Source organism: Athalia rosae, chromosome 1, assembly GCF_917208135.1.
Source record: "Athalia rosae chromosome 1, iyAthRosa1.1, whole genome shotgun sequence".
NCBI classification, from domain to species: Eukaryota; Metazoa; Arthropoda; class Insecta; order Hymenoptera; family Athaliidae; genus Athalia; species Athalia rosae.
The window spans coordinates 19027157-19052846 of NC_064026.1; the positions used below are offsets into that span (position 1 = coordinate 19027157).

The 25690-nt window shown below is 34.0% G+C and overlaps 4 protein-coding genes across 7 annotated transcripts; 1 reads left to right on the forward strand and 3 right to left on the reverse strand.

Moving 5' to 3' along the window:
• Positions 1-42: 42 nt before the first annotated feature.
• LOC105685203 (nicotinate phosphoribosyltransferase) lies at positions 43-10398 on the reverse strand. 2 transcript variants are annotated; one of them, XM_020851913.2, is made up of 11 exons: positions 10171-10398; positions 8263-8433; positions 8052-8178; positions 7731-7942; positions 6308-6426; positions 5990-6183; positions 4779-4976; positions 3017-3242; positions 2615-2935; positions 2380-2508; positions 43-2281 (listed from the first exon to the last, which is right to left on the reverse strand). In XM_020851913.2, the coding sequence occupies exons 1-11, from the start codon at positions 10238-10240 to the stop codon at positions 2204-2206; spliced, it is 1845 nt and encodes a 614-aa protein (XP_020707572.2). In that variant the 5' UTR covers positions 10241-10398; the 3' UTR covers positions 43-2203. The 2 variants fall into 2 exon arrangements, with proteins under 2 accessions (XP_020707572.2, XP_012254516.2); XM_012399093.3 differs by lacking the exon at positions 4779-4976.
• Positions 10380-22013, forward strand: LOC105685202. 2 transcript variants are annotated; one of them, XM_020851907.2, is made up of 4 exons: positions 10380-10513; positions 18382-19721; positions 19814-20171; positions 20344-22013. In XM_020851907.2, the coding sequence occupies exons 2-4, from the start codon at positions 19437-19439 to the stop codon at positions 21990-21992; spliced, it is 2292 nt and encodes a 763-aa protein (XP_020707566.2). In that variant the 5' UTR covers positions 10380-10513; positions 18382-19436; the 3' UTR covers positions 21993-22013. The 2 variants fall into 2 exon arrangements, with proteins under 2 accessions (XP_020707566.2, XP_048508813.1); XM_048652856.1 differs by lacking the exon at positions 10380-10513 and having other exon boundaries at positions 19425-19721; positions 19814-19977; positions 20053-20171.
• LOC105685205 (zinc finger protein 625-like) lies at positions 13591-18471 on the reverse strand. 2 transcript variants are annotated; one of them, XM_048653029.1, is made up of 5 exons: positions 17826-18471; positions 16418-16657; positions 16049-16278; positions 15552-15929; positions 13591-15475 (listed from the first exon to the last, which is right to left on the reverse strand). In XM_048653029.1, exons 1-5 carry the CDS (start codon positions 17982-17984, stop codon positions 15130-15132), a joined length of 1353 nt encoding a protein of 450 aa, XP_048508986.1. In that variant the 5' UTR covers positions 17985-18471; the 3' UTR covers positions 13591-15129. The 2 variants fall into 2 exon arrangements, with proteins under 2 accessions (XP_048508986.1, XP_048508991.1); XM_048653034.1 differs by having other exon boundaries at positions 17544-17966.
• A 429-nt stretch (positions 22014-22442) lies between the features above and the next one.
• Positions 22443-23963, reverse strand: LOC105685206 (cilia- and flagella-associated protein 20). The gene is made up of 2 exons (XM_012399096.3): positions 23107-23963; positions 22443-22917 (listed from the first exon to the last, which is right to left on the reverse strand). The coding sequence occupies exons 1-2, from the start codon at positions 23380-23382 to the stop codon at positions 22612-22614; spliced, it is 582 nt and encodes a 193-aa protein (XP_012254519.1). The 5' UTR covers positions 23383-23963; the 3' UTR covers positions 22443-22611.
• Between the last annotated feature and the right edge of the window lie 1727 nt (positions 23964-25690).

The following is a 25690-nucleotide window of genomic DNA, read 5'->3' on the forward strand; positions in this document are numbered from 1 at the left end:
TCGAACAGCTTTGGTCGTGGGTTGAATAATTCATTCCAAAAATTTCTATAAGCATATTGTATTAACAATTTTGTAACAACAAATTAAAATCATAGTCTTTAGTACAAAATAGTCAATGATAATATAGCGTGATCAGTCGTAACTTTTCTGTATTGAAATTATAAAAAAACAGTACAATGAGATCTATAAGCAGCTTCGTACACTAGACTTACAACTAAGTTACGATTACCGCTTGATTGAACTAAATTATATAGCTGTGTAAAAATATATCAAGTGTTTTGCAAATAAATAAATTGCTGAAGATAACAGTTGGTATGAACCCACGGAAAACAACAATTTCAATTGCAACATCACTTATCTCCACTAAAATGTGTAGAACATTATACATATCTGAAAAACAATTCCATAAGACAAATTGTTGAGCACGTTAAATTTATACCATCCGTAATTTGTGAGCTATATATGTCAAGATGTTTGATTTATCTTTAAAATTACAGGTAAATTACATTTTCAATATTTATCTTAATCTGGTTATTGTGCATGAAACATCCTATCATATCACGTAATAAACTAGTGGGGTGTGTTTTATTACTATGAAGTTTATCAATGAAAGAATCACTATTTCAATATACAGTAACTAAATTTGAACAGGTGAAACTGTGCCCGCTGATGTCTAAAGTATCTGATCGTATCAAAAGCAAGATATTATAACTCATATAACAAGAATGAATAAGTCTAGTCTATAAATTTAAATCGAACAGAATTGGACACTCTCTGGTATAACAGAGACTTGCCAATTATAAAACAACTAGTTGATATTTAAATCAAGTTTCAATACCCAGCTTCCATTACGTTCTCCTATGAACATTAGTCTTCTAATTCAACTTAAGAATCATTTTTAACATCGATGTATCATTATAACTAATCACATCACAGTTCCGATATTATTTTAAGCCCAGAAACTACTTTCCCGTATTTATCGCCAAATTTGAATAATTTAGCTTTTGTTAGAATTAATACCAAATCGTTGAAGCGGTCTATAAAATACATAAATCAATGGAATTCATATTTGTAGGTATATAGAGGGTGGTCATAGCTGTATAATTAACGATTCATATTTCATATTCATTGCATTATTTAGAATAAAGTGTTCTTTGATTCAGGCAACTTTGGTTTTGAATATCTATCTTATTAGTCCTTTAAAATATTTATTCATACTTATGCATTGTGAGGAAAAACCGATTAATCTCTAAAAAAAAAATCTACAAAAGTGATCTATGTCTCTTTTTACTGATTGAAGGTGGGTAAAATATACTTGCACAATAAATGTTTTCAACATTATACTGTGAAACTTGACATAATTTGTGACATTGACTTGATCAAATCTAAAAAAATAGTAGATTTTATTTACTGATATTAATTACGAATATTTTATATTGTGATCTATAACGTTTGTGGAAATCCCAAATTCTAATCCAAGAAACCCTAAATATGCTCTGCTATTCCTTATACAAGGATCAGTGCCCTAAATGACTCCTTACAATTACTGGAAATATTACACCGATATTAGCTATTCGACACATCTTCTACCCAAGATCGACAAAGTTGTTATTATAAGTATATCCGCGGAAAAAATACAGTATGCAATGTATATGTATATATACATATATACTTATATGTATATCTCAGTTCAACTGAGTACCAATATGAGGTCATTTCGTTTGATAGGGATACAGAATAAACTATTACTGGTTCACCGTGTATATTGTAAAATATTTTTTGCCTTTGTCTCATAAAATCCGTAATATTGTTAAAATATTTCATAGCTATATGTACTTTAATTTTGTACCTCTCAGTAGAATGAAAAAAAATAACTCCATTTTCGAGTTGCTACATATTGACTTACTTTTATTATGTACAATGAAATACTATACCAATAATCCGACCGTTGTTGAGGACGCGACAATTCTTTCATATCGTTTGGAAACGAGCGTTTCTGGTTATAACGTGCTTCTTCCTGACGTTCAATACGAACTGACAGGTACCAAAACTCTATAGAATATTTTAGTTTTCAGAACGAGTTTTCTATTCTCTGAATCATACCTGTTTTACACAGATCCTACAATGAATCGAGGATGACTTCTAAAAAGAAGTAGTGAGGTTTGTTCTGCAATCATTTCACACTGATCAGGATGTTGTATTTCTATGAAAGTTCTCCGATCGGTGCATTTTGCAGCCATAAATCATGTATAAAATTATACAGTTCATCGCTGACAGCAACCTGTAGAAAAAAATATTTCAAGATTCTCCGTTTAATGCAATCATAGATGCAATATAATCGAATATTTTTCCATTTAGTTGGAAGATTTTAGAAATTACCTTGTAAGGTGTTGGATTCAGGTTCCTTCTGTGATCATTGCGCAAAGTTTTAAGGGAAACCTGTACCCTGTTTCTTGTTTCCTCTAAAGTTGGTAATGGATTACATACTTTACCATCTTGCCAGTATATCTGTGAACGCATAAGGTAAATATACAATGTTTTTGCTGCGCATTTTCCAAATTAGAGTACCCAATACTTAATATCTGTAAAAATATTGTATTCACACAGAACGTACTTTGTACAGTGATTCTACACGGGTTGGAATGACATATGCTCTTTTCGACTCTTGGAAGGGATGCCTGCATAGAACTTTTTGTCCAACTTGTGGTGGATCTTCTATGGACCTTTGTAACAAGTCGATTAGTGCATGTCCATCAGCACCGTACAATCTGTATGCATTTTTTTTGCCAGGCATGGTCACTTTGCCAACATCTTGACTAAGTTTTATTCTTGGTTGGTCATTTATTTCTACCATTTTGTAGACACAGCCAAGTGCCGGTTGCCTTTGGCATGTGACCAAATGTGTACCAATTCCAAAACAGTCGATCTTGTGACCCTAGAAGATACAAATTTCCCAGTACAAAAGAGTTCTCATTGGAAGATAAACATCCCTCCATGAGATGTCATATTTAATTACCTGTTCGTTCAAACTCAATATAGTTTCTTCGTTAATATCATTGGAAGCAACAATTGTCAACTTGGCAAACCACGGCAAGTTATACTTATGGGCAATTTTTTCAAAAACTTCTCTCGCAGTTGTACTCAGATAAGCCAAATCTCCACTATCGATACGAATACCAACTGCATGATAACCCAACTCAGCTAGTGCCAATGCTACGGCGCAGAAATTCAGCAGGCCGCTCCTATGCATAAAATTTTTGGGTAAGCTTGACGATCAATCCTGTGACCCCGTACATACCACAATCAAATTGGTAATGATTAACATTGGATTCGTGACCTCTGTATATGCTAGTTCAATTGATCCAATTTGATGGCATATCACAGAATGAATGTAATTTGGATGCAAAGCTGAATCTGGACCATGCAACAAATTCATATTGCTCTCCGTCTTGTGCTAGCCAATGATGACAACAATAATAGCACAATGATGGAACAATGACTCTTATTAATTTTTTATGCAGTTCAAAAGCTCTGAAATTTATAGTGGATATTGCGAGTTTTTTAGAGTCCTTGTTAGCCGTTCATGAAAAATCTAACGCCCATTTTCCCATGAAAAATTTTCATACGACATGACAATTGTGCATGTACAGGCACACACACATGCTGATACAAGTGTACACAATTAACATATATTTTTAGTCTGAAAAGAGCTGGATCATCAAAAATATGGTTTCCATAAATAATACAGTATGTCAATTATGCTCGCTAATAAGTTCATCGATAGTTTATAGTCATTTGGTTCAATACTGACAATGAGTGTCTAAATAAAAAACTACGGGGTCCTATTGTAATATATATTCTTAAATCTCATGAAAATGAAAAAAGAAAACTATTCTCATGAACTTTTCAAATACTGAATGACAAAAAAGTTACGTTTAATTCATCAATGGAGCTGAATTTGGGTGGGCACTACATAAGGTCGAACATTTACAATTATTTTATTACAAAACACACATAAAGCTTTATTTCAGATGAAACCCCTTTCATTTTGCCTATTCTATAAGATTTCATGCTGCGCGAATGAATGAAATATGATGTGAGACATGTTTGTCTGTTGTAAAAAGTGATTCCTTGCTTCGTGATTCATTAGTACAACCCTGAGTACATTGAATGAGGAACAAACATATTTCAACCAAATTTAAATGTAACTGAAATTAAAAGCTTTGTTTCATCTCCAATAATATTAAATCTCGAAATATAACTCTTGACTTCAAATAATCAGTAGCAAAAGAAAGTCAATTTAATTGAGGACATATTTGAATTATTCCTGATACCTTCAAATTCGCTATTCGATTTGAAAATATGTACCAATTTTAATTTGATACTGAGTTAGAAAACATCACATAACAATCTCGTAGGTTCTCGAGAAAATGCATTTATTTGGATTCGATGCCTTTAGCATGTTTGGTACTTACATCTGTTACCATACTATAACTCCAAAGCCTCCAGTCTCTTCGTTTCAATCTAATTACAGTAGAATTGAGTCTTGACTTTGTTATATCGCATAATGTCATATAATTGTAATACAAGAGTGTAACATAGCAACGATAGATGTTTTCTATGGATTGAATTGGTTGTTTAGAAATTTTTACTTCATTTCCATAAATTGGTTTCATTTGTATTGATGCAGTTGAAATACAGTATGTTTGTTGGGTTGTACTAATAAAAATGTCATTTGGTATCTAAAAAGTAAACGAACAAACGGCGCGGATTCGTACCTCACATAGAGCTCGCCCAATTCACCTCTCTTTAAACAGCCATTGTTGCGAAACGTTGTAGGATGTGATATTATCGGGCTGTTTCTCCCACCGTTTAGCACTGACTTATTTGCCAAATAAGCATGTCCGTTAGTTAGAAGTTTAGGCTTTACATTTAGACTGGCTACGTGCGCCTGTCGCTTGGCCGAGGCTTCTATGCTACAAACACACTCTTGTTAGACTACTGTGCACATGCCAACAACTATGTGCTTGTGTGTACATTCGGAATTAATCTATTTCAATTTATCTAAACATTTATCAATATATATTTTCATAATCAGTTATTAATAACTGGATTATTATTTGATTTTCTAAAAATTTATAATGGGCCCTCGCTAATGTCATTATTTTACGACACACATACGGAAGATATGCTTTGATTTTTACTTGATAACAGGTAGACTATTAATCAATTCTATTATAATGAGCATCTTAGAATCCATCTATTTTTGACGGTAAAATTTATCATAGCTACTCTGGATATGCCCGTCAGAAGCATCTAGAAATAGTCGGTTTAATACGCTTTGGAAATGGAAACGAATTATAATCATGATCATTATAAACCATCAAATGAATATTCTTTGAATTATCGTACTACAAAGGACAAATTTTCATGCTCGACAGAATACCCTAATAAACATAAAGAGCAAGATGCAACAAATTTCTGCTTCAGGATTCTACTGAATACAGAGATTAAAATTGTTTCAAGCACTAATCTGGCACTTGCATGCCTTTGTAATGTAATAGAATAAATAAATCTACATCTGATTTGATTCCTATGAGGTCATGGGTGGTAATTCGATTCACAAACAATAGGCAAAGATTCTATTGTTGATTGCGAATTGAACAATTTTTCACTTCAATTCCGAATCTTCAACTGGTCAGTAAACGGATTACTTATGTGATTATTCAAAGTTAAAGACAATTAAAAATGCACAGTCCCACAATAAAGACGACCGTTTGTCTCTCAAATTTGGAACAATTAAGTGAGCAGTAAATTATAATTCTAGATATTGGTATCCAGAATTTCATAGCCCAGATGAGAGAAAACAAATAATAGAAACATCTTTCTAACAATAAAAAGTACCAATTTGAATTGTGCGACGTGCCAATTTAGTTATAAAATCTAACAACCATCAAGTGTTGGATTACAGTGCATAGTATAAAAATACCTCTTAACATCGTACGTGTCTACAAGGGCCATGAATCCTTCTGGAAAAGCTATTGCAAAGCTTATCAAGGCTGCTAGCTCTCCATCAGAGGCCTCAGACACTAAGGCTCCCAGCTCAGATGCGATGGAATCACGATAATAACAGGCAAGAGCCAACAGATCATAAGCTTCTCCTGTATGCTTATGTTGTAATGACTGAAAATTTGAAAAATGCATCCGTCAGTGAAGTATACTATCTTGAGTCAATCTAATATCTATTCAATCATCAATATTGAAGTGGGTCAAAGTAACTGGAAGAGAATTGTATGATAGCACCAACTTTAGTTTTTAAATCCTCGACACCAGTAAAAGACGTGATGTACGCATGAGCATGAGTCCCTTTAACTGGTATTCCGAATAATTTTCCAGCTAATACATTACTCGTTCCATCAAAACCTCCTGAAATTTTCAACAATGAATCATCATATTATATACAGTAGAAGTTTCATAATTGCAAGACTTCTATAAGTATGTTCAGAGGTACATAAGGTAATCGAAATTTTAAGAAAGTATGAAAGCATGTGGGCATCAAATGAATCACAAAGGGTAGAACATATGTATATGCATCAGTTCAGAATCTAAACTTGTAACACATTACAAAGATGATACCTGCTGGTACTGAATGGAACTTGATATTGATTTTAGTTTTTTATGAAAATGTTTGGCATAGCCTGTGGTGTGATGGTACCAGACACCTGGCCTGTCCATAATATAGTCAATCCATTATTCACGCACGACACTAAACCCATTTACAGTAAATTGCTTTATCTACGATAGATGCTACGAAATTGTTTTGACAAAAAAAGACAAATATCAGTAATCGTATGAAAAAATGTTAGCTTTTATGTTACCGTCTCATTCAAGATAATATATTCGATTTAAAGTGACATGATGAAGTGTTTGGAACTGTGTCACAGACCACTGTAATATATGCTTAATAAGTTTTGTTCTTACCAAGAATAAGGATATCGTATACAACATTGAGGGTTAGTATTTAATTTCCTATTAGATGATGCCAGCCCATTAATTGGACAGCTAAAATATCCATGAAATATCTGACTTTGTTGTGTTAATTCAAAGGTAGAACATGACACGTTGCAGATATCCTTTGAATATTTTTCTAGGCAATCTATAGCTCATTCAAGACTGCATTCACATGGCGTATCTTTATAGATACCTATTATAACCATATAATTATTGCTATCTAGTGCTAAAAATATATTCAGGGACTACTAATAAATATTTTTTGTGAGATAATGACGATTATGAGACTTTGAAACAGCAATAATCCTCAATTGCTGTATATTGTGAAATGATAGGAACTTCGAAAACGTTTCGAGTTTGAACATGATTAATTACATCCAGCTAGAATACTTCAGATATGTAGACAAGTTTATACCCATTGATTCAATGTGAAGACAACTTTACTATCTGTGTAAACAGTTGTGGCTGAAATCGCATGACTTGAAGGCATTAGAAAATTATATTTATAAAACATAATTACTTTCAAATTAGGACACTGCACCATTTTGATAGAGTTTACTCTACTCTCTCATCTTACTCGTAATTCAAGCCCTTACTTATCAACACATCCTTGCTTTTAAGAGGCTACCATTGCGTTCATTAGACAAATGGTAGAAAAAATCTACCAGGGTGTGTTGACCACGTTTAATATTTAAGTCAATCTGTCGATAGTAACATACCAATGTAGCTGTATTTCGAGGCACTGAGACCACCATCTGGACCTTGTGCTCTTCGGAGACCAAATTCCAACAGAGAGACGTTCTTTCCCGCTACCATTCGATATCTGGCTGCATTAGTTGCCATTAGACTCGCATAATTAACCAATGTTAATAATGTTGTTTCCAATAATTGTATCATTATTAGAGGTCCTTCCACTCTGATCAATGGTACCCTGCAGATAAAAGAACATAATTGCAACCCACTGGCACTGCAATAAATAGTCATCGTCTATTGAAAGAACAATTCATGAATGTTCTAACATTATAAGATCACATTTTTACCTGGGAAATACAACTGATCCTTCTTCAATAGCATATAATGTGACATCTTGCGCTGTAAGATTACTCAGGTATTCATAGAATTCTGGTTCCACAGATGCCGGCAATGTTGACTTCAAGTATTCGATGTCTGCACATAAGTAATTCCTATAAAACTTGAGAGAATACAGGATTTATAGTCTAATCATCAAGTGGTTCATGACTGATGACCTACCACTGTTAGAATACTGGAACTTTTCAAGGAACTTTAAACATTCTCCAAGACCTGCGAAAATTGTAAATTCTCCTTGGAATGGATTTTTTCGAAAAAACAAGTCAAATACTGCACGATCCGGCACCTTTCCGCTCTTCCAATAAGCAAAGGCCATAGTGATTTGATATAAATCTGTAACAAGTATAACATTTTTATAGTATCTCGTACTCAACCATTGTGAATGAGCAAATAAATGAAACCTTATTTCATTGATGACACAGTTTGCCACTGTTAACCTGATGGAAATGATAAAGACTCAAACTGGTAAAAGATATGATACTGCCCATTTCATTGTAAACTTGTGTCCTGAACTGAAATTTGCTACAACTCTAATAGTAGATATTACTTATCATTAAATATCAGAATATTAAAAGGCGATTTCAAGTTAATTGTATCTATTAAAGGCTGATATAAGTTCGATCACTTTCTGTCAAATAACACGAATTAATTAACTACATGTTTGAATTATTGGTCTGTTATTACTCTGTTTGTGAACATCCTGACAGGCTTCATGGTGATGCCTTCAATATTTTACATCATAGTGTAGAAATTCTACAAAATCGGACTTGGGGAATGATAACATAAATATATGAGTATTTGGTTTTTTCAAAGTTATTTGATACCCATTATCCATAGGCCTATCTTCCATTGATGTATAAAATGACTTGTACCAAAGTGACATGCACTTATCAAATCTCGCATGGAAGGAAATCATCAATCTTACACGTATACTAATAGCCATAAAACACTCGTTAATAGCATTTTAGATAAGAAGTAATCAAAGATCAAATATTCTGTCATAGTATGAAAAAAACAAAAATAGATGAAAGTATGCCTGAGATCATTTCTGAAATTGGAATAACATTTTGACATAAAATTGGATTTGCCGTAGACATAGCTGTGGAGAAACATTCTGAGTGAATTACCAATGTCTGTGCGAATAATCGACAGTGTTCCAATTTGATATGTTTTGGGAAATGTGCTATCTTTGATACAAAGTATAATCTGGGTGAACAAATATGTGCCCATATAAGAAGCGTATCAAAAGCTCCTCCACCTTGACCCCGTTTTACTTTAAATTTTGCACAAATGAACAGGCTACAAATTTCAGTTGAAAAGGCAATAAAACACAGTTATGTGCGATAAAACGGAAAAAGATAACGTAGTTCTGCCAATCAGGTGACTTCGTATAAAATAGTTTGCAACATTTTTCTTCTGACCGCAGTATAAGATTCCCTTTCATTCAGAAGATGAAATTCAAATTCTATTGCATTTCAAATCTAAATTGGAATATATGTGAATCATTTTGAATAAAAGAACGAGATTCGGACATTCTTGAAACCAAATTGTCACTGAGATTAATAGCTGTTGAAGAAGCAGAATCAAAGCATCATAGTTCATAATATAAGGAAACATTGCATAATACAAACACTTATGCATGGCATTATGTGTAGATGAATGACGAAATGATCGTAAACTGCAGAAAGTAAATAAATGAAAATAATCTGCCAAGTAGCATATCAACTTCGTAAACCTAGACCAAATAGCTTACGGGTTATGACAGTGAGTAAATTAATCAGTTTTCCATTGAATGATTGCAAAATACACGCACAGTACTTGATTGTCAACAGAAAATATTTCACGTCGCTCTTTTTAATCGCATATCCAATGGTTGATCGACTTGAAAATGACTAAAAACAAACGGACAATGAATCATTCTTTTTTTTTGACATTGCGTCGAGTTGTTTTTAAAATCGTATCGGCTCTGAAATTGAGTAGAAGTTGCGAGATTTGAGGTTAACTTTTGATTGTATGGAACCAGAACGATGTTTTGAAAAATATGTATTCATGGAATTCGTAATTAATTACCTGTAAGAAGCGGCTGAACTACACCGTTCTGCCGCGTGCGTCCCCACGACGTGTCCTCGTCAGCTGACATTTTCTCCAATTTCACTCAACAAACGAAAATAATTTATAGAATAACTTTACACTCCGTATCTGTCGATGCTAGGCGCAACTAACCCACACAGCAGCTAAAACCAAACTAACATCGTTACTGAACACCAGCGAACTTATACGTTGCTCAGTTTCCTACAATCGATAGGAACGTTTGAAGGACGTCTAGAGTACATACTGCTTTTTACAGTTGCGCCAACTAATCGAACGTCGCCATTGATATCGCTAGTTTTGAATATTCTTCCGCTTTTACCGGGTATGTAATCATACTTTAATTTGCTTTTTTTTTTAGATTAAGTGATGCAGTACCTAAAAATTGCACGAATTTACGCACTTGTAGCTGCATGGTATCTAAACCCAAATCTCATTGACTATCTGTGAGAAACAAGCATCCTCCGCCTGCCAAACCAATTAATATTCTACATGAAAATTGCTCAGTTCTAGTTAAACTGATACAGAAATAAGACTACTTGGATGCTGAAAGAACAAACGGATCAAAACTAGTAAAATAATACAAGAGCTTTGATAATAGCTACGTATTAGAATCACAGGAATCATGGATCACACTATCACTGCAGAATCATAGTTGGCGTACTTGATCTTGGATAAAGATCAAATCGAATGCTTAGCAGGTTTACTAATATTTTGCTGACGTTTTTATTATGATAGATCATACGTAACCGAGGCTGATTAGAGCTGCTGTAATAAAGTCTTGTCTTCATTCCTTGTCAAATTATGAAAATTGCTAATACAAATTACGCGAAATGATCTGGATGAAATCTTCAGATACAGGGATCCGAAAGTTCATTGACACGGCATATTGTGTGGTTTTGACCACCGTCATCAACAATAAGCACGTCAGCGTAATAAATGTATATGCATGAGACCATTCGATGTAATTGTTCAGTATCACCATATGTATCACGCTACATCTGTGATAATAATAGTTGGCAGTTATTTCGTCGCACAATTAGAACAGTAAATATACAAGCAACGATGATCTTTGAACGCATATAGATTGTGATGAATTTCAATAAATTCGTTCACTGTTAATCGGTCCCACTGGTTATAATATAGCCCGATGAAAAAATTCTGTTTAATCAAACTTCCTTGAAAAGCATACCTCATAAATAGTATAATTTGCGTGGCACCACCTAGGACACACGTGTCCAAATATGTCATATACTCGTTCAGAATTGCAAGTCTCAAGATGTAGTATTATCTTATCTTCCTGATTATAGTAAGCTGGTTTTAATTGCCGTATGATATTTCTGCAGCAGTCGCTACTTTGTAAAGTAGGTACATGTATCAAATTCAAGCTTTGATATAAAATTCGATAGTTGAATGCGCAATAGTGTCAGTCGGAAGTGGTAGTGGATATAAAGAAGGAAAGCTATTTTAAAGCGTTGACTCACGCTGATTATGTCAACTTTTTGAACAGCGTACACACTATATTTTGCCATTTTATGATATTCAGTCAACGTCATCGTCTCAAAGTCGTAATATGTACAATGCATAATATATGATGTTTAATGATTGCGCAATAATTATTTCTAATGGTCGATTGGCACGATACGACCATAATATAGTTATGTGTCTCTACCTACACCATACCAATAAACATAACAATGCGGTATATCGAACATTTTTTCTAGAGGATATGTGATACATGAAAACTAGGAAAAAGGTCAACTTCGTTACCCTCCTTCTTCCTCCAATGCATTATTCACGAATAATGAAGTTTTAGATATAAATCTACACTGCACTTTGTTACGTAATGGTTTCTTTTTTTTTGTAATGCTGATCTGAATCATTTGATATCGTAATAATATTTTCGAAATTATTCCAGTACTATAAAGAATGATCTACTTATCGATAATCATCTTTATTCAGCACTGTAATGTCTTACCAGTGTTAAAAATCATGCAAAAACTACAGTCCCAATTGCTGAATAACAATGAGAATGCAGTAACCGCAAGAGTCCAACGAAAAGTACTATGACTCATCCGATGGGGATTGAAGTCTCGTATGAATGATGCTCGCAATAGTGATAATTTGGGAATTCCCTGTTGGTATGGACTGATAAGTTGGAAGCTCTTCTCGGTACTCGGGGTTTCTGAAAATCGAAACTCAAGCTGTTGATTATTTCTCGACGTCTCCAAAGTGAGACTTCTTTTTTCACTTTCCCATTTTCATCTCGGCGAAAATAATCTCGTTTAGTACAAAAATATTAATAACATTCGTTCCAGACAGCGAAAAGATCTCTATGACGCGGCACAATGCACGACGATGGTACCAATCGTTAAATATTGTTCGGGGTAGAAATCATCCCTGGCAAAAGTATGTATGAAAGTATAATGTGTGTGTGCATAACATACAAGTATTGATCGATATTAAGCTTGATTGGCTCCTGGCACGGAACTTCACAGAAATGAGATAACACGAATATTAAAATCAGATTAAGAATTTGGGTCCCTTCATATCATAGCAATTAGAGACTGTTGCGTATCTATCGGTTCGATTCAGGATTATTGAAAATAATCCATCACAATTCGATCTATCTTTTGTGGTATGGAAAATTTGTCGAACTCTGCACTGATTTCCTTTTATCGTACCCAGGTTGTCCATCGGAATATTTTCATGTATCATGTATTTCATGTATATATTTTCTAAAATAGAATGAGCAATAATTAATCTACATTCCATTGCTTATAATTTTATGATTCTGGTCAAGTTACAGAAAATAGTTTTAATCATTTTTGTGGACACCGTCTACACAACAGACACGTTGCATCGATGAAGATCGAAAAAAGATCAGGATCCAATTTTTTAGTCACCTTAACAGATGCTACATAAATTTCTGATTAAATTTTAGTCACGGTACTTGAAGTCATATGTCAGCTTGTTTTAAAATCAAAAAATTACATTGATAATACTGCCTCGAGAAAAGTCTACCGAATACCATGTTCCCTAATACCATGATTGCTCGACATAATTAAATTGATAAAAATTTAGCAAATCCCACTGCTATAATATCGGTATTATGATTTATTGTTGTATATCTAATGTGTATAGTTTGATCGTACAACTTGACTCTACATTTGTCTTACATCGTTCATTAGAATGTGCACCTACGTGATTCATTGGTAAGTGAAAGGAACTATTACTTTTTTCGCAAGATGACAAAAAAATCCAAAGTTAATAGGTATATTACGATATGTGGATTTAACTATGTAAAATACTCTGAAAAAAAATCATCAAAATGAGAATTATGCGGTAAATATTCAAGAATTATCAGGAAGCGTGCTTTAGGGTTCAACAATAGGCGCATTCTTTTCTTCAGGTGCCCGTAAATTTATTGATATTTTATAGTTTGTTTCACGAAATAATTGAAATTAATGCTTCTAAAAAGAACCATCCCTTTCTTATTTCATCAAATGAGTGTAGTTAACTTTTTCGACTTTGTTTGATCATTAGACTGCTTATCTACTCTGAGGAGAATAATAATTTTTATCAAAAAGAGAATCACAGAATACACGTTATTGTATAAACTATATTAGAATAAGTCACTAGCATTATAATTGCTAATCTATTATGGCACTACTCAGGGAACAATTTAATATTATGCACCAGTTTCATTGATTATAATTGATCGCGAATAATCAATTTGTTTATCTGTTATTTAGAGATGGTAAATTGCACGGAAGCACATACTATGTGTATATTCTCTACAGTACACAAATTTCTATTCAAAAAGGTTTTGCCTAATTCTATTCAGACTTCATTTAACATGTATTATTACAATCTTTTCTTATAAGAATAATGGTATGAGTTGCGTTTATGACTCCAACTAGGCCCTTTAATTTCTGCCTTATATAGTAATACTAAATATTATGTATATTTATACGTGACTCAACTTATTTATGGTGACATTGAATCAAAGTGAGTTATGGTAACTAGCTATATGTTCTCAAATTTAAACTAATTTGACACAAAAATTTCGTATACAGTCTCAACATTGAATAAGACATCATTAATATACTTTGTATTTAACTGTCACAATCTGAAAACTGTCTTTCGGCAATTTCGTATTGCATTTTGTGTACGTGTATAAAATCACTTTTCTTATTTTTTCTACATAACTTGAACTATCCAAGTTGGTTTAAACCTACACATAGACAAAATAATGTATTACTTATCGCTAAGTATCTAAGTTGTGTTTAAAACATGACTAGAATGTTACCTATAACAGTGTCAAAGTATTATTCATCAATCTCATGACAGACCAATTTATTACTTGCATTTTATGCAACTGAGCTTCTCACTTATATTCATCATTTTAAGCATGTCCATAGTCCTCTAGTTTTCAAATATTATAATAAACAACGATAAAATTAGGTGTTCAGACTATGATGTATTCCTATGCCATTCCGCGTAGTCTATAATAATGATATCTGATTCTCACCTAATATTAAAAATTCATAATTCACTGATGTTTGACTTCTCTCATCAGACTAGGATTATAAATGAATATCGTCATGCCTAGACACACTTCCACATTTTCTCTCAGTTTCTTTAAAATTACATGGTCTATATAAAATATCATGCAAGGCTGCTCTTACCGTCAATTCAAAATCAACAAGTATCATATAACCTATCCCTGATTTAACATTTGAGTAAATTGAATGAGGAAATAAAGTAGCCAAATGAAAAACTCAAATGGTACGATACTTAGCACCATATACTGTTCAAAGTAAAATAGTCATGATCACCTACGGAATGTATACTTCAGCTTGATACGACGCTGATGAATCTGGTGCGATCATTGTTAACTACTTATTCAACCCATTTTTCATAGTGACTGCCAGCGGTTCATCTCATCAAATCTGCAGCCCTCTGCCGATCTCGATGTACTTCCCGTGGATGCATTCTCTTCCGATGAGAGAAACAATTTCCAGAACTTGCAAAAGCCTTTGGACAATATGGGCACTGATAGGGCCTTGCGCCGGTATGTTGATTTATATGGAATTTCAAATCTTGATTCCTCTTGAACGTTTTGTCACATAACGGACAGGCGTGTGGTCTCAAATCTGAATGAGTAATACTGTGAGCACGCAACGTTGAGTTTGTGGGGTATACTCTGCCACAAACGTTACAAGGAAATTGAATACCACCATGATACTCCTTATGACGGAACAAATTAGACTGTGTTTTGAAACTGGAAAGTAAATATTATATAATACACCTGACACATACATATGAATTAAAATAGCGAATGAGATGCCAATACTCACATTCTTCCACATATATCGCATCCGTATTTTCCTTTAGGCCGATGTGTTTCCAAATGTACTTTTAGGTTTCCCTTTGTTGAAATTTTTTTACTACAAATGGGGCAGATAAAATTTCCAGTGGAATTGTCTGTATTCGTATGTAGCACTCCGTTTGTAGAGTACACTTGTTGCGACCTCAGTATAGGTTTGCCATCGAATCTTCGGTCTCTGGGTAAGTGCGACCACAAGTGATTTTGTAATCCAATTTGAGATATGAACGATCTAGCACATATCGTGCACTCATGGGGTTTTATATTCGGATTATTTACGTCGTCGTCGCTTTCCATGGATTCAAATTGTTTGGTATCATAAGACGGCTCTTGTTTGATCTCAACATTTCTGAAATACGTAATAAATTTTAGTCGACTCCAACTTTTTCAAAGCTTTGACACGATATTTACAGGGAAAATATTTCCACATGTATTATTTTATGCAGCTGTCTTTATTGAGACACTAACTTGTGTGTGAGAGAAATTGGTTCTGGTGATGAATTTCTGGATATTTTTTCTTCGTTGTCCGACGTATCAGACATATCAGATGTTGGTTGTTCCAAAGCACATTGCAGGAACAACATTGGATCCACTTTAACTTCCATCTCTTCCATACTTTGCGTGTTCTGGCTGTCTTCATGGGATAATAAAGAAGCAGATTCCAACGGTTCCCCCTCGGCTAAAATTTCTATAGCACCCTAAGTCATGAAGGGGATTAAAAATTAAAAATCAATGAGAGATGAAAAAGAATTCTTCGTCAAAATTAAATTATTCCTCTACTCAAAAAATGAGAAATGTTGCAATGTAAAGTATTCAGAATTGTTCGATAGAACTAACTTTAGTTAGAATTGAATGAAGCAATCCTCTATCTTCCATTCCTCTGGTATCTTCTTGGATGTCTAGGATTTTCTCATCATCCACGTCATCCGTCGACTTTTCATTATCATTAATTTCTGATAGCTGTAATCTAAGTTTTTCCTGAGTTCGGTGCGCCATCGTTGTAAATCGGTGAATACCATCCAATCTTTTGGTGCATGTTGAACATACCATCTTTGGGAGTTTGTCATCGGTCGATACCTAGCAGTCACAAAAATATCAATCATAATTATAATTGACAAAGATTTCATTTACTGCTATAAAAATCTAAAACTTTAGGTTTTTCTGTCGAAAATGGTTTTTTGCAATTCGAAGCAATGCTATGCCAATGCTGTTGCGAAATTTCAAATATTTCAAATGCTTCAAGACAGGGTATTTAGCAGTTTTGAATTTACATATGTTTATAATATCGAATTTTAGTCTTCCGATTCTGACATAGTGAAACTCCGTGACGTAAATTCAAGATTTGTGATGCCGATAATAAATTCGAATAATTTAGACAAAATAGAAACAGCTCTTCTGTTTTGGAAAAGAAATATCATGGTAAATAATAATTAAAAGTCACATTATCAACCATATATCTTACTTTAATTATTATGTATTCAAATTTTTAATAAGAGTTAATAACATGTGCTCTAATTCGAAAAAATTGATCAGTATCACGTGTATATCTGTAGCGCATACATATGAGTAGACTCCAATTTATCACCCTTGCCAACGTTCTCATACATATTTTCAATTATCCGTTATAGGTGCGCTCGTGTATAGCGCACACAGTACAGTGCTCATAGTTAATCAATAAAATGCTAATTTTTTAACACTTCCATACAACATGGCCATAACGATGTTAGCTTGTAAGCTAGAATTTTTCGTGTTATTGAGAATAATTTGAGGAAAAAAAAAATCGCAGCATCAGTACTCGGTGGAAACTAAGGAAAAAAACATTGGATCCATCGCACTTGACTATCTTTTCTATTTAGCCGAATTTGAAGTAGGTAGTAATTATGAAATTAAGCCTAAATTGTTTCAAAAAATCTTCATTATGATAATTGTCTTTGAAATATTCAATTTTGGGTATAATTCTCACTCGTGTTAATGGCATCATTGAACGAGGGTTTTCTACCCGCTCACCACAATCTACATTGGACAAATAAAAAATTTATTAGTATATGTAAATATTTCCGCTCACATCTCATGAAATCGGGATTATTTTCGAATGTCGAGAATGTGGATGAACGAGCTTAACAAATCCCATAAATATTGTTTCGTCTGGGTGCACACGCCGCCCTGTTTCTATCATCTGTGTCACTCATAACTGAATAATACAGCCTGCCATTTTTGAAAGATCTCTGTGCGAAATTCAACTCACCAACACATATAAATATTTCCGTATTTTTGCCTGGAGATAATGCCGCCTGCTTTCCTCCGAAAAAATATACACCCCGTCATCTTTCGATAGATTGTTAGCACAAATTCTACACTGTTCTCGTTCTCTATCTCGTTCAAAATCGCGGCCAGCCGTGCCCATTTCAAAATAAGAAAAAAAAAATAAAAAAAAATAAATAATTTTTCCGTTTAGGGAAAATATTTGTGTGTATAACAAATTGAAAAATGCTTTCACATTTTTTTCTTTATTTTTAAAAAATATGATAATGCTCCCTTGTTTAATCTACGAATTTTTCAGCAGTTCATGTTTATATATGACGGAACTTGCAGCGTCTGAGAGGGTTGATTATTGTAACGATCTTTTTTACTTATGACCCCTAGGATTGGTGAGATTACTCTGACACCGTCGACGCTTTAAAAACGACGTCGGCGCCGGGCGTCGGCGTCTCCCCCGAAACGAGTGCTCAATACAAAATATATAATAGCATTCGTCGATTTGAAAAACATATGTATATAACGAACGATTGTTTTATTTATAGATATAGAGTACCGACGACTCTAGTAAATCCAGGAACACTGGATGCTGCCGGGTGTTTGTTTTTGAGAGCGACGTTTTATCGACCCCGCTTTTTCAAATAAAGGGCCACCTTCCCACAGAATCGCATAACTCTAATATGACAAAGAATGCCGAGGAATAAATGTGAATCAAAATGCAACGCTTAATTGGTCGGCCATTTTCCTTCACTACCTTCTTTGGACGAATGTATTACTCTTATAATTTATGTTAGAAATATAGATAATTCCGATTTTGAATTGAAAAGTTGTCTGTTCAATAAATTCATTGGCTAATTGAAATAACTTTGTCGATTGTATTTTCGACGACCTCGTGACTATATGGACTGATCAAAACTGATTCATTTGAATTCGACAATTCCCGCCATTCAAAAATTCGGTGATAGCGCTATATTTGCATTTTCGTATCGAGAGACAGATAGTCCCGTGTACGGGTGAAATCCATCGACACTTGTTTGCTAAAAAAAAATCAATACTCAATAATTAGTAATTAATATATGCCGTATCATGTAAAGAGAAAACTATTAGGGATGTGTGTGTTGCAGTCGCACTCTGAAGCAATATCAAATTCGAATCATATTTATATTGAAAAAATCGTTGACCGAAGATTTGTACAAATTTTCAGTCAACGCAAGATTGTGTCCTCCTATTCGTCAAAACCAATTATGAGCTATATCTAAATTCCATCCGTATTTGACATATCGAGAAAAAGAAAGTAATTTTCTCGACAAACAAATGATTCCTCGCGATGTAGCGTGCAAAATGCACACAAAATTTTAGTTTTCAGATTTGAAATACTTATCATAAATATTTTATATTACTATAAAATTTGAAAAACTACTTCACCCAATGCTTGATATACATAGGCCAGAAGTACATTTCAAGAAAAAAATGTTTTCAGAGCAATTTTAAATTTCCAATATAAGAGAGTGATAATTTTACATGTAACAAAAATAAAACCGTATGAATTGGAAAATTCGGTGTCATGAGATTCAGCATCTGCATAGATTTATAGTTGACAATGTTGAGGTCACAGCATTGCGGTTTCGTCTCGTTGTTATACAGCGTTGGAGATAAGCCATTGAATTTGTGGTCGAAACATATTTCTCTCGATGGAAGAATAAGACGAGTCGAAGACCAGATGCTGAGAGGCGATAAGGTAATTGAAATAATGGGACCCCATCAAACTTCCATACCCACCAACATAACTTGCCCTGCAAACCCAATGGACGTCTTAAACATAAAGTTACCCATTCTAGTCCTTGTTGTTAAAAACTTGGAACTCATATTCAAACTTGAATTTCAGGTGAGTATACGGAATTATACCTTAGTATGTACTTCTCATATGATCTAGCCAAGCATTCATTTATTCAAAAAAATTTTCTGGCTACTCTATAGGTGATCGACAAACTAAGGCATCGTCGACAATTTTCCCTTGCCACTCACAACCACGAAAAGATCCCGCTAGCCTATCCAAACGCAGCTCATATACCATTAAAGTTAGATGAGAGTTGGAACAATCTCGAAATAAATCTACAACACTTATGTAACGAGGTCTATAGGTCTGACTATCAAGCTATGCAAAGAATAATTATCTACTCAAATTGTCGACTCAGGAGAGTATATTTTCAAGATAGACATTACGAGCAGGATGAAACGCCAATCCAACTATGCCAGGCATTTTTTGACATGTATATGTTGAAATGGGGGATTCATTTAGTCGAAAGAAGTTGTCAAACAGAGGACATGTATACAGGTTTGTCTATGATAATTCTTTCCAATTACCTAAATCAATGTTTTCCTTGCATTCACCCCATTACATTCTATTCAATTCAATATTTTTTGATATCAGAGGTTTTACCATTCATTTTCTGATGGGTAATATGTATTATTTTGTTTTACTTTGATCCTAAATATCTTTGATCAAGGTCTACTACAACCATGCGACTTAGAATACATTGCGACTGAGAGTAATATGTCAGTAAGTCTGATGACAACAAGCCTTCCCTTCAATAAGGACCTACAAAAAAATGAAATCAAACAAATTGTGGAGAAAAATATTGCTTACTCTATGACCCTAGATGATGGTAGAAATAAATTACTGAAGAACAATTCTAAATCTGTAAATCGATTAGGTTTGCAAACAGGATTATCTGATCAGTTCAACGTTAAAACATTAAACGAGAAGCGTAGTCCTAGTGTTAGTAATTACAATGTCAACATTCTACACCTAACGCAAGATCAGGACAGAAGAACTCTTGAAGCATCTGAGAAAAAAAGATCAGATTGTCAAAGCAAAAAAGATAAAGAACAAAGCAAAGATAAGTTAACAAGTCAAAATAGTGAAGCAAAGTCTTTGAGCTTTACAGAGAAAAAAGTAACTCTGAAATCTTTTCCCCACATAGATAAAAGTCAATATTTGAAAAAACAGATGGGTGAAAATTTCATGACTTCAAATCAAAAAGAAATTGATCAGAGTCGAAGTAACACAATAGAAAGTGAAACGCGCCATAAAGTAAATGAAGTGTTCAATTCAAAGAACAGTGACACAAAACCTGCTCTGCGTTCTGGTTCGAACTATTCGGTTCCAAATTTTTCATCATTGGAGCACAAATGCATCAAGAAGCCCACAAATGGCACCGTACAGAACTCGAAAGGGCAAATCGATCCAAGCATACATAAAATAAAGCCTGATTCAAACAATTCAAGCAATTCAACAAAAATTGTATGTCATCAGGGTGATGGGCTGTTAAGTCACAGTTTTAAAGCTATAGAAGAAGTCATCTGTGAAGTGCAGAAGATCAAACAACAACTGAATAATTGTGATCTGGGAAAAAGAATATCTTATGAAAGGAACGAAGTAAGATCTGAATATTCATCATACAATGTGCCTTCTATAGTCGAGATACAAGCAACTCCATCAGAAATGGGAGCAAATAAGACAGTACTTTCAACCGACGAAGCTGTATGTGACTTTTTGGAACTTCGCCACGCAGTGAACAAAAAAATTCTAGATAAACTGAAAGATAAAGGGCTAACTTTGACAGAAGTTGAATTGTCGATATATAATTCTAAAAATCGAAGAAATTGTTATGGTCAGGGAAAACTTATAGAAAGTGGAAAAGGTTGCACCAACAAAGGAAGTGGTGCTAGGGCTATTGAAACATTAAAAATGGACTCATCGCTGGAGAAAGAAAGGTTGACTTTGAACGATGAAATATGCACACAGCTGAGAAACGAGTTAGATACTGCATTGATGCAATTAAAATCAACGCAGGTTCGTCCTACAAAAAAATTCATCAAAGATACAATAACGGCTACAGTGAAAAATAATTCTCATCGATCAAATTCAAATTTCTTCACTGTTAAAGAGGCTCGAAATATAAAGAATAAAGTGCATAATGAGAATACACTAAAATGTGATGCAGAGGTGACACCTCGAACTGAATTTGTTGAGGATAATAAACATCAGACTGCTTTCATTAGAAACTTAGATCAATATCCTGATTCAGAAATAATCAATACCTTGTTCCAACGGCGGGTGTATAACTCTGGGGTTGAAAACCGAAGTTTTTAAATAAAACTCCTTCATGATGAATTCATGACTTCTGGATTTTGTTGCATTGTGTTTTATGAGTACTGTTTACCACCTTTTACAATCACTAGAATAATTTTCAAATTTTTACGCAAGATCAATAGAAAAAAATGCAAATATATTGTGCAACATGATTTCAGTCTAATCCCATTTTCGACAAACTTTTTTTTGCATTTACTAATTTTGAGCGTAGAACAAAATCAAAAAATAAGAGAAGTTGTTCAGTAAATCTTCAATGCTGGACATAGTACACAGACATATCTGGTATGTATTGCACAATTTTATCGTATAGCTTGCCACGATTGGAAATGACTGAAAATCGAAAGATGAATCAAAGTACATCAAGGGACAAAGGAAAGATATCACACTGTGTGATTTTCTGATTGGACTGGCTGTGACATCATTGTTGGAATAAGTAAATTTATATGCTAATTTCAGAATTTGTATGTACAAATACTCGTACTGAAACACGTGGTAAAGGCACGAGAATGAGGTGGATTTATTATTTTATAATTAGGTTTAGTGTGCATCAGAACATGCTGTAGTAACAAAACGTTCAATTGTTGAATGAGGTACTCATTAGATGAATGATTACTCAACGTCAACACTTTGCTTTGTTTTGAATAGGAAGAAAAAGTTTGAACTCTGCGGGCAGTTCGTCTTCTGAATACAGTCTGTCGGAAAAGTAAACTCGGCGTATTCTACAATTTGCATGAATTTGAACTCTTAAAGTTTCCACATAATTCGTTCCATAAGCTCTGCGTGTGAAGTCAGCAAGGTTAAACTGGATCTGATTCCAACCATCATCCAAACGCATAGGCATTGTACAGATGAATGGTTTCACTCTTGTTGTTGATTGATAATTGCTTGCCCGAAATCGTCTTCGCACATTCTTATCATCTATTACCTAAAAGTAAATTGAAACTATATTTTATCAACATAATTTATAACAGCAACTGTTACTGTTACAATTACAATAGTTTCTTTGATCATATTCAAATAATGGGTTGCAATCTTTTAGCTGACAGTATATAATATTTCACACAGATATGAAGGACTGAAAACCACAGCAATTATTGTTTGAAATCTATCTTACCTGCACTTCAAACGTGAAATATTTCTTCAAATTCTTTATGATCATAACCAGGAAGGGTAATTTGATGCCGAGAGTTTTTCTTGGATCAGCTGGACACGTGATATAAGTTGTGCTTACATTACTGCCAAGTATTTCTAGCACTAGACTCTGAATGTCGTTGTCTGTGATTCTTTTGATGTGACCATTTCTCACTTTTTTATCCCAAATCTGCAAAGGCTTGCTGCCGATGCTATACAATATAGATAAAAAACCGCTTTGGAAAGTATTTTTAAACATTTTCAAATCGTCGTATTAAAGTTCTGCTATATAATGGCTCAATTTGTGTTGGATATTTTCCAAACACTGCTGAGACGAACTCAAATGATTTTTCGATTCTTGAAGTTTCCAAACTTTATATCTTACACTGTCTCAATAACCAAACTTTTCTCAACAAAATTTGAAACGTGGTAGGTACTTTCTTTTTGAACGTCGTCATTAGTTCATGAGTAAACGACTAGGCTTATCCGTGATGAGAAACATTTATTGTTTTAGCTTTTCCAGAAATTGTGCAAATTTTCATGCAACTTTGACATTTTTTGAAAAAAATTTAAATAGCTCACCGCTCGGGAAGATAAACCCGGCACAGGGGTTACATTCCCAATGTTCGGGATTTGTTTGATCAATAACGCCATGCGCAACAGCAAACTGTTGACTGGTAATACACGTGAAACAGATTGGTGGCGCCCACCAAAAAGCACTCAAAATGCAAAGCGGGCAATTTCATGCTGACGCTTGACGTCGATTTTTAGCGTCAAATGTAGTCACGTGGTATCATTTTGACAGATGTGCCATCGAAATTATGAATGGACAATCATCACCGTCCATTCATTATGATCATCTGTGATCATAATCACAGCTTGATTTCCAATTATTTCCTCATTTTATCCTATTTTTTCCAATTTTTGTCGGTTTTTTTAATCAATTTTTCAATTAGTTCATCTCTCCAAGGCCCTGAAGACGACTAATGGTATGCAACCAAAATAACACCATCCCGGATTTATTCCCAAGTTGTTTCTAATTTTTTCAAATATTTTTCATTTGTGCCACCCCTGAGTAGGTACAGGGCCTTTAAATTAATTGTGCGGCACTATTTCAGGCCCCGCCCATTGTGAGAACAGCTAGCGCCATATGGCGGATTTTTCGTGAACTAAAATCACGGATTTCTTGCCCCTTGACGTCAGGCCATGTATTGCGGGTCGGGATGTATAATGCGAGTGCCGTACAATTAATTTCAAGGGCCCGCACCCACCCAGGGGCGGCACAAATAAAAAATATTTGAAAAAATCGGAAAAAATTAGAAACAACTTGGGAATAAATTCGGGATGGTGTTATTTTGGTTGCATACTATTAGTCGTCTTCAGGGCCTTGGAGAGATGAACTAATTGAAAAAAATCGAATAAAATTAGGAAAAAATTGGGAATCAATCTATAATTATGATTACAGATGATCATAATGATGATCATCATCATCCGTTTATATTTTCGATGGCACTTTGTCGAAATAACACCTCGTGACTATATTTGACGCTTAAAAATCTGTATCAAGCGTCAGCATGAAATTCCACCTTGATAAATACTATTTACACCAATAATGGAGAGGACGGATTATGGAGGATGGATGCATCCATTTTCAGTACGGTTGCTATTGATTTCTGTTTACAGAGGATCAATGGGTAGCTAAAATTGCATGGAGATTAAGCTCAGCTTCGCCCACTAATACATAATAAAATATATCAGTGGCTTTGCCACAGACTTTACTGTAAGACACAAAAACGTACTTCGTATAATTTAAATCGGAAACACCACTAAGAGCTTCGTAACATTGTTGTAATTGTTTATTGATTTCGAATACAAACCGATAATGTTCTGGCGGGTAGAAGCCGTTATTGCCGAATCTATCCTGTCGATTCCGTCCTTTTAGATTCATCTTTTACTGCCACAAAAGATATTATTATTATTATGATGATGATCATCATCATTTATGTTGGACATTAAGAACTTCCTTTGTTCAAAAATGGATTTTTTTTTTTTATCATACAATTGAAAAATAATGAATTACCATCATCCCAATAAATAGATGAGCTTGCTTTTCACAAATTCATATCTCAAAAAAGCACAGCACAAATTTATAACAGACTCAATTTGAGCTTTCATTCACCATTCACGGACATGAAGCTACAGAAATTTGGAATTCTTCAATTCATTTGATTGGATGGAGGATAGACACATAGACGTTGGCTTAAAATGACTTCTACAGTCATCGGTTATATTACAGTAGATACAATCATTTCAATCGATTTGCAGAGAAAATCACGTCTCAATTCATAGCAAACAGTTCTAAAATTAACTTTCAGCATTTCAATCGTTCGACTTTTCCTTTCCTCGAAAAGACACGTTTACACCATCGATAGCTTCTTCTATTAATAAAAGAAAGCAATGCGAAATTTTCAATTAGTGTAGCATATCTATAGAATCCAATTGTTTGTAATGAGTTATTAATATAAATTATAAGCCTGATTAGTTGGATCAATGTCTTTTACTCATCC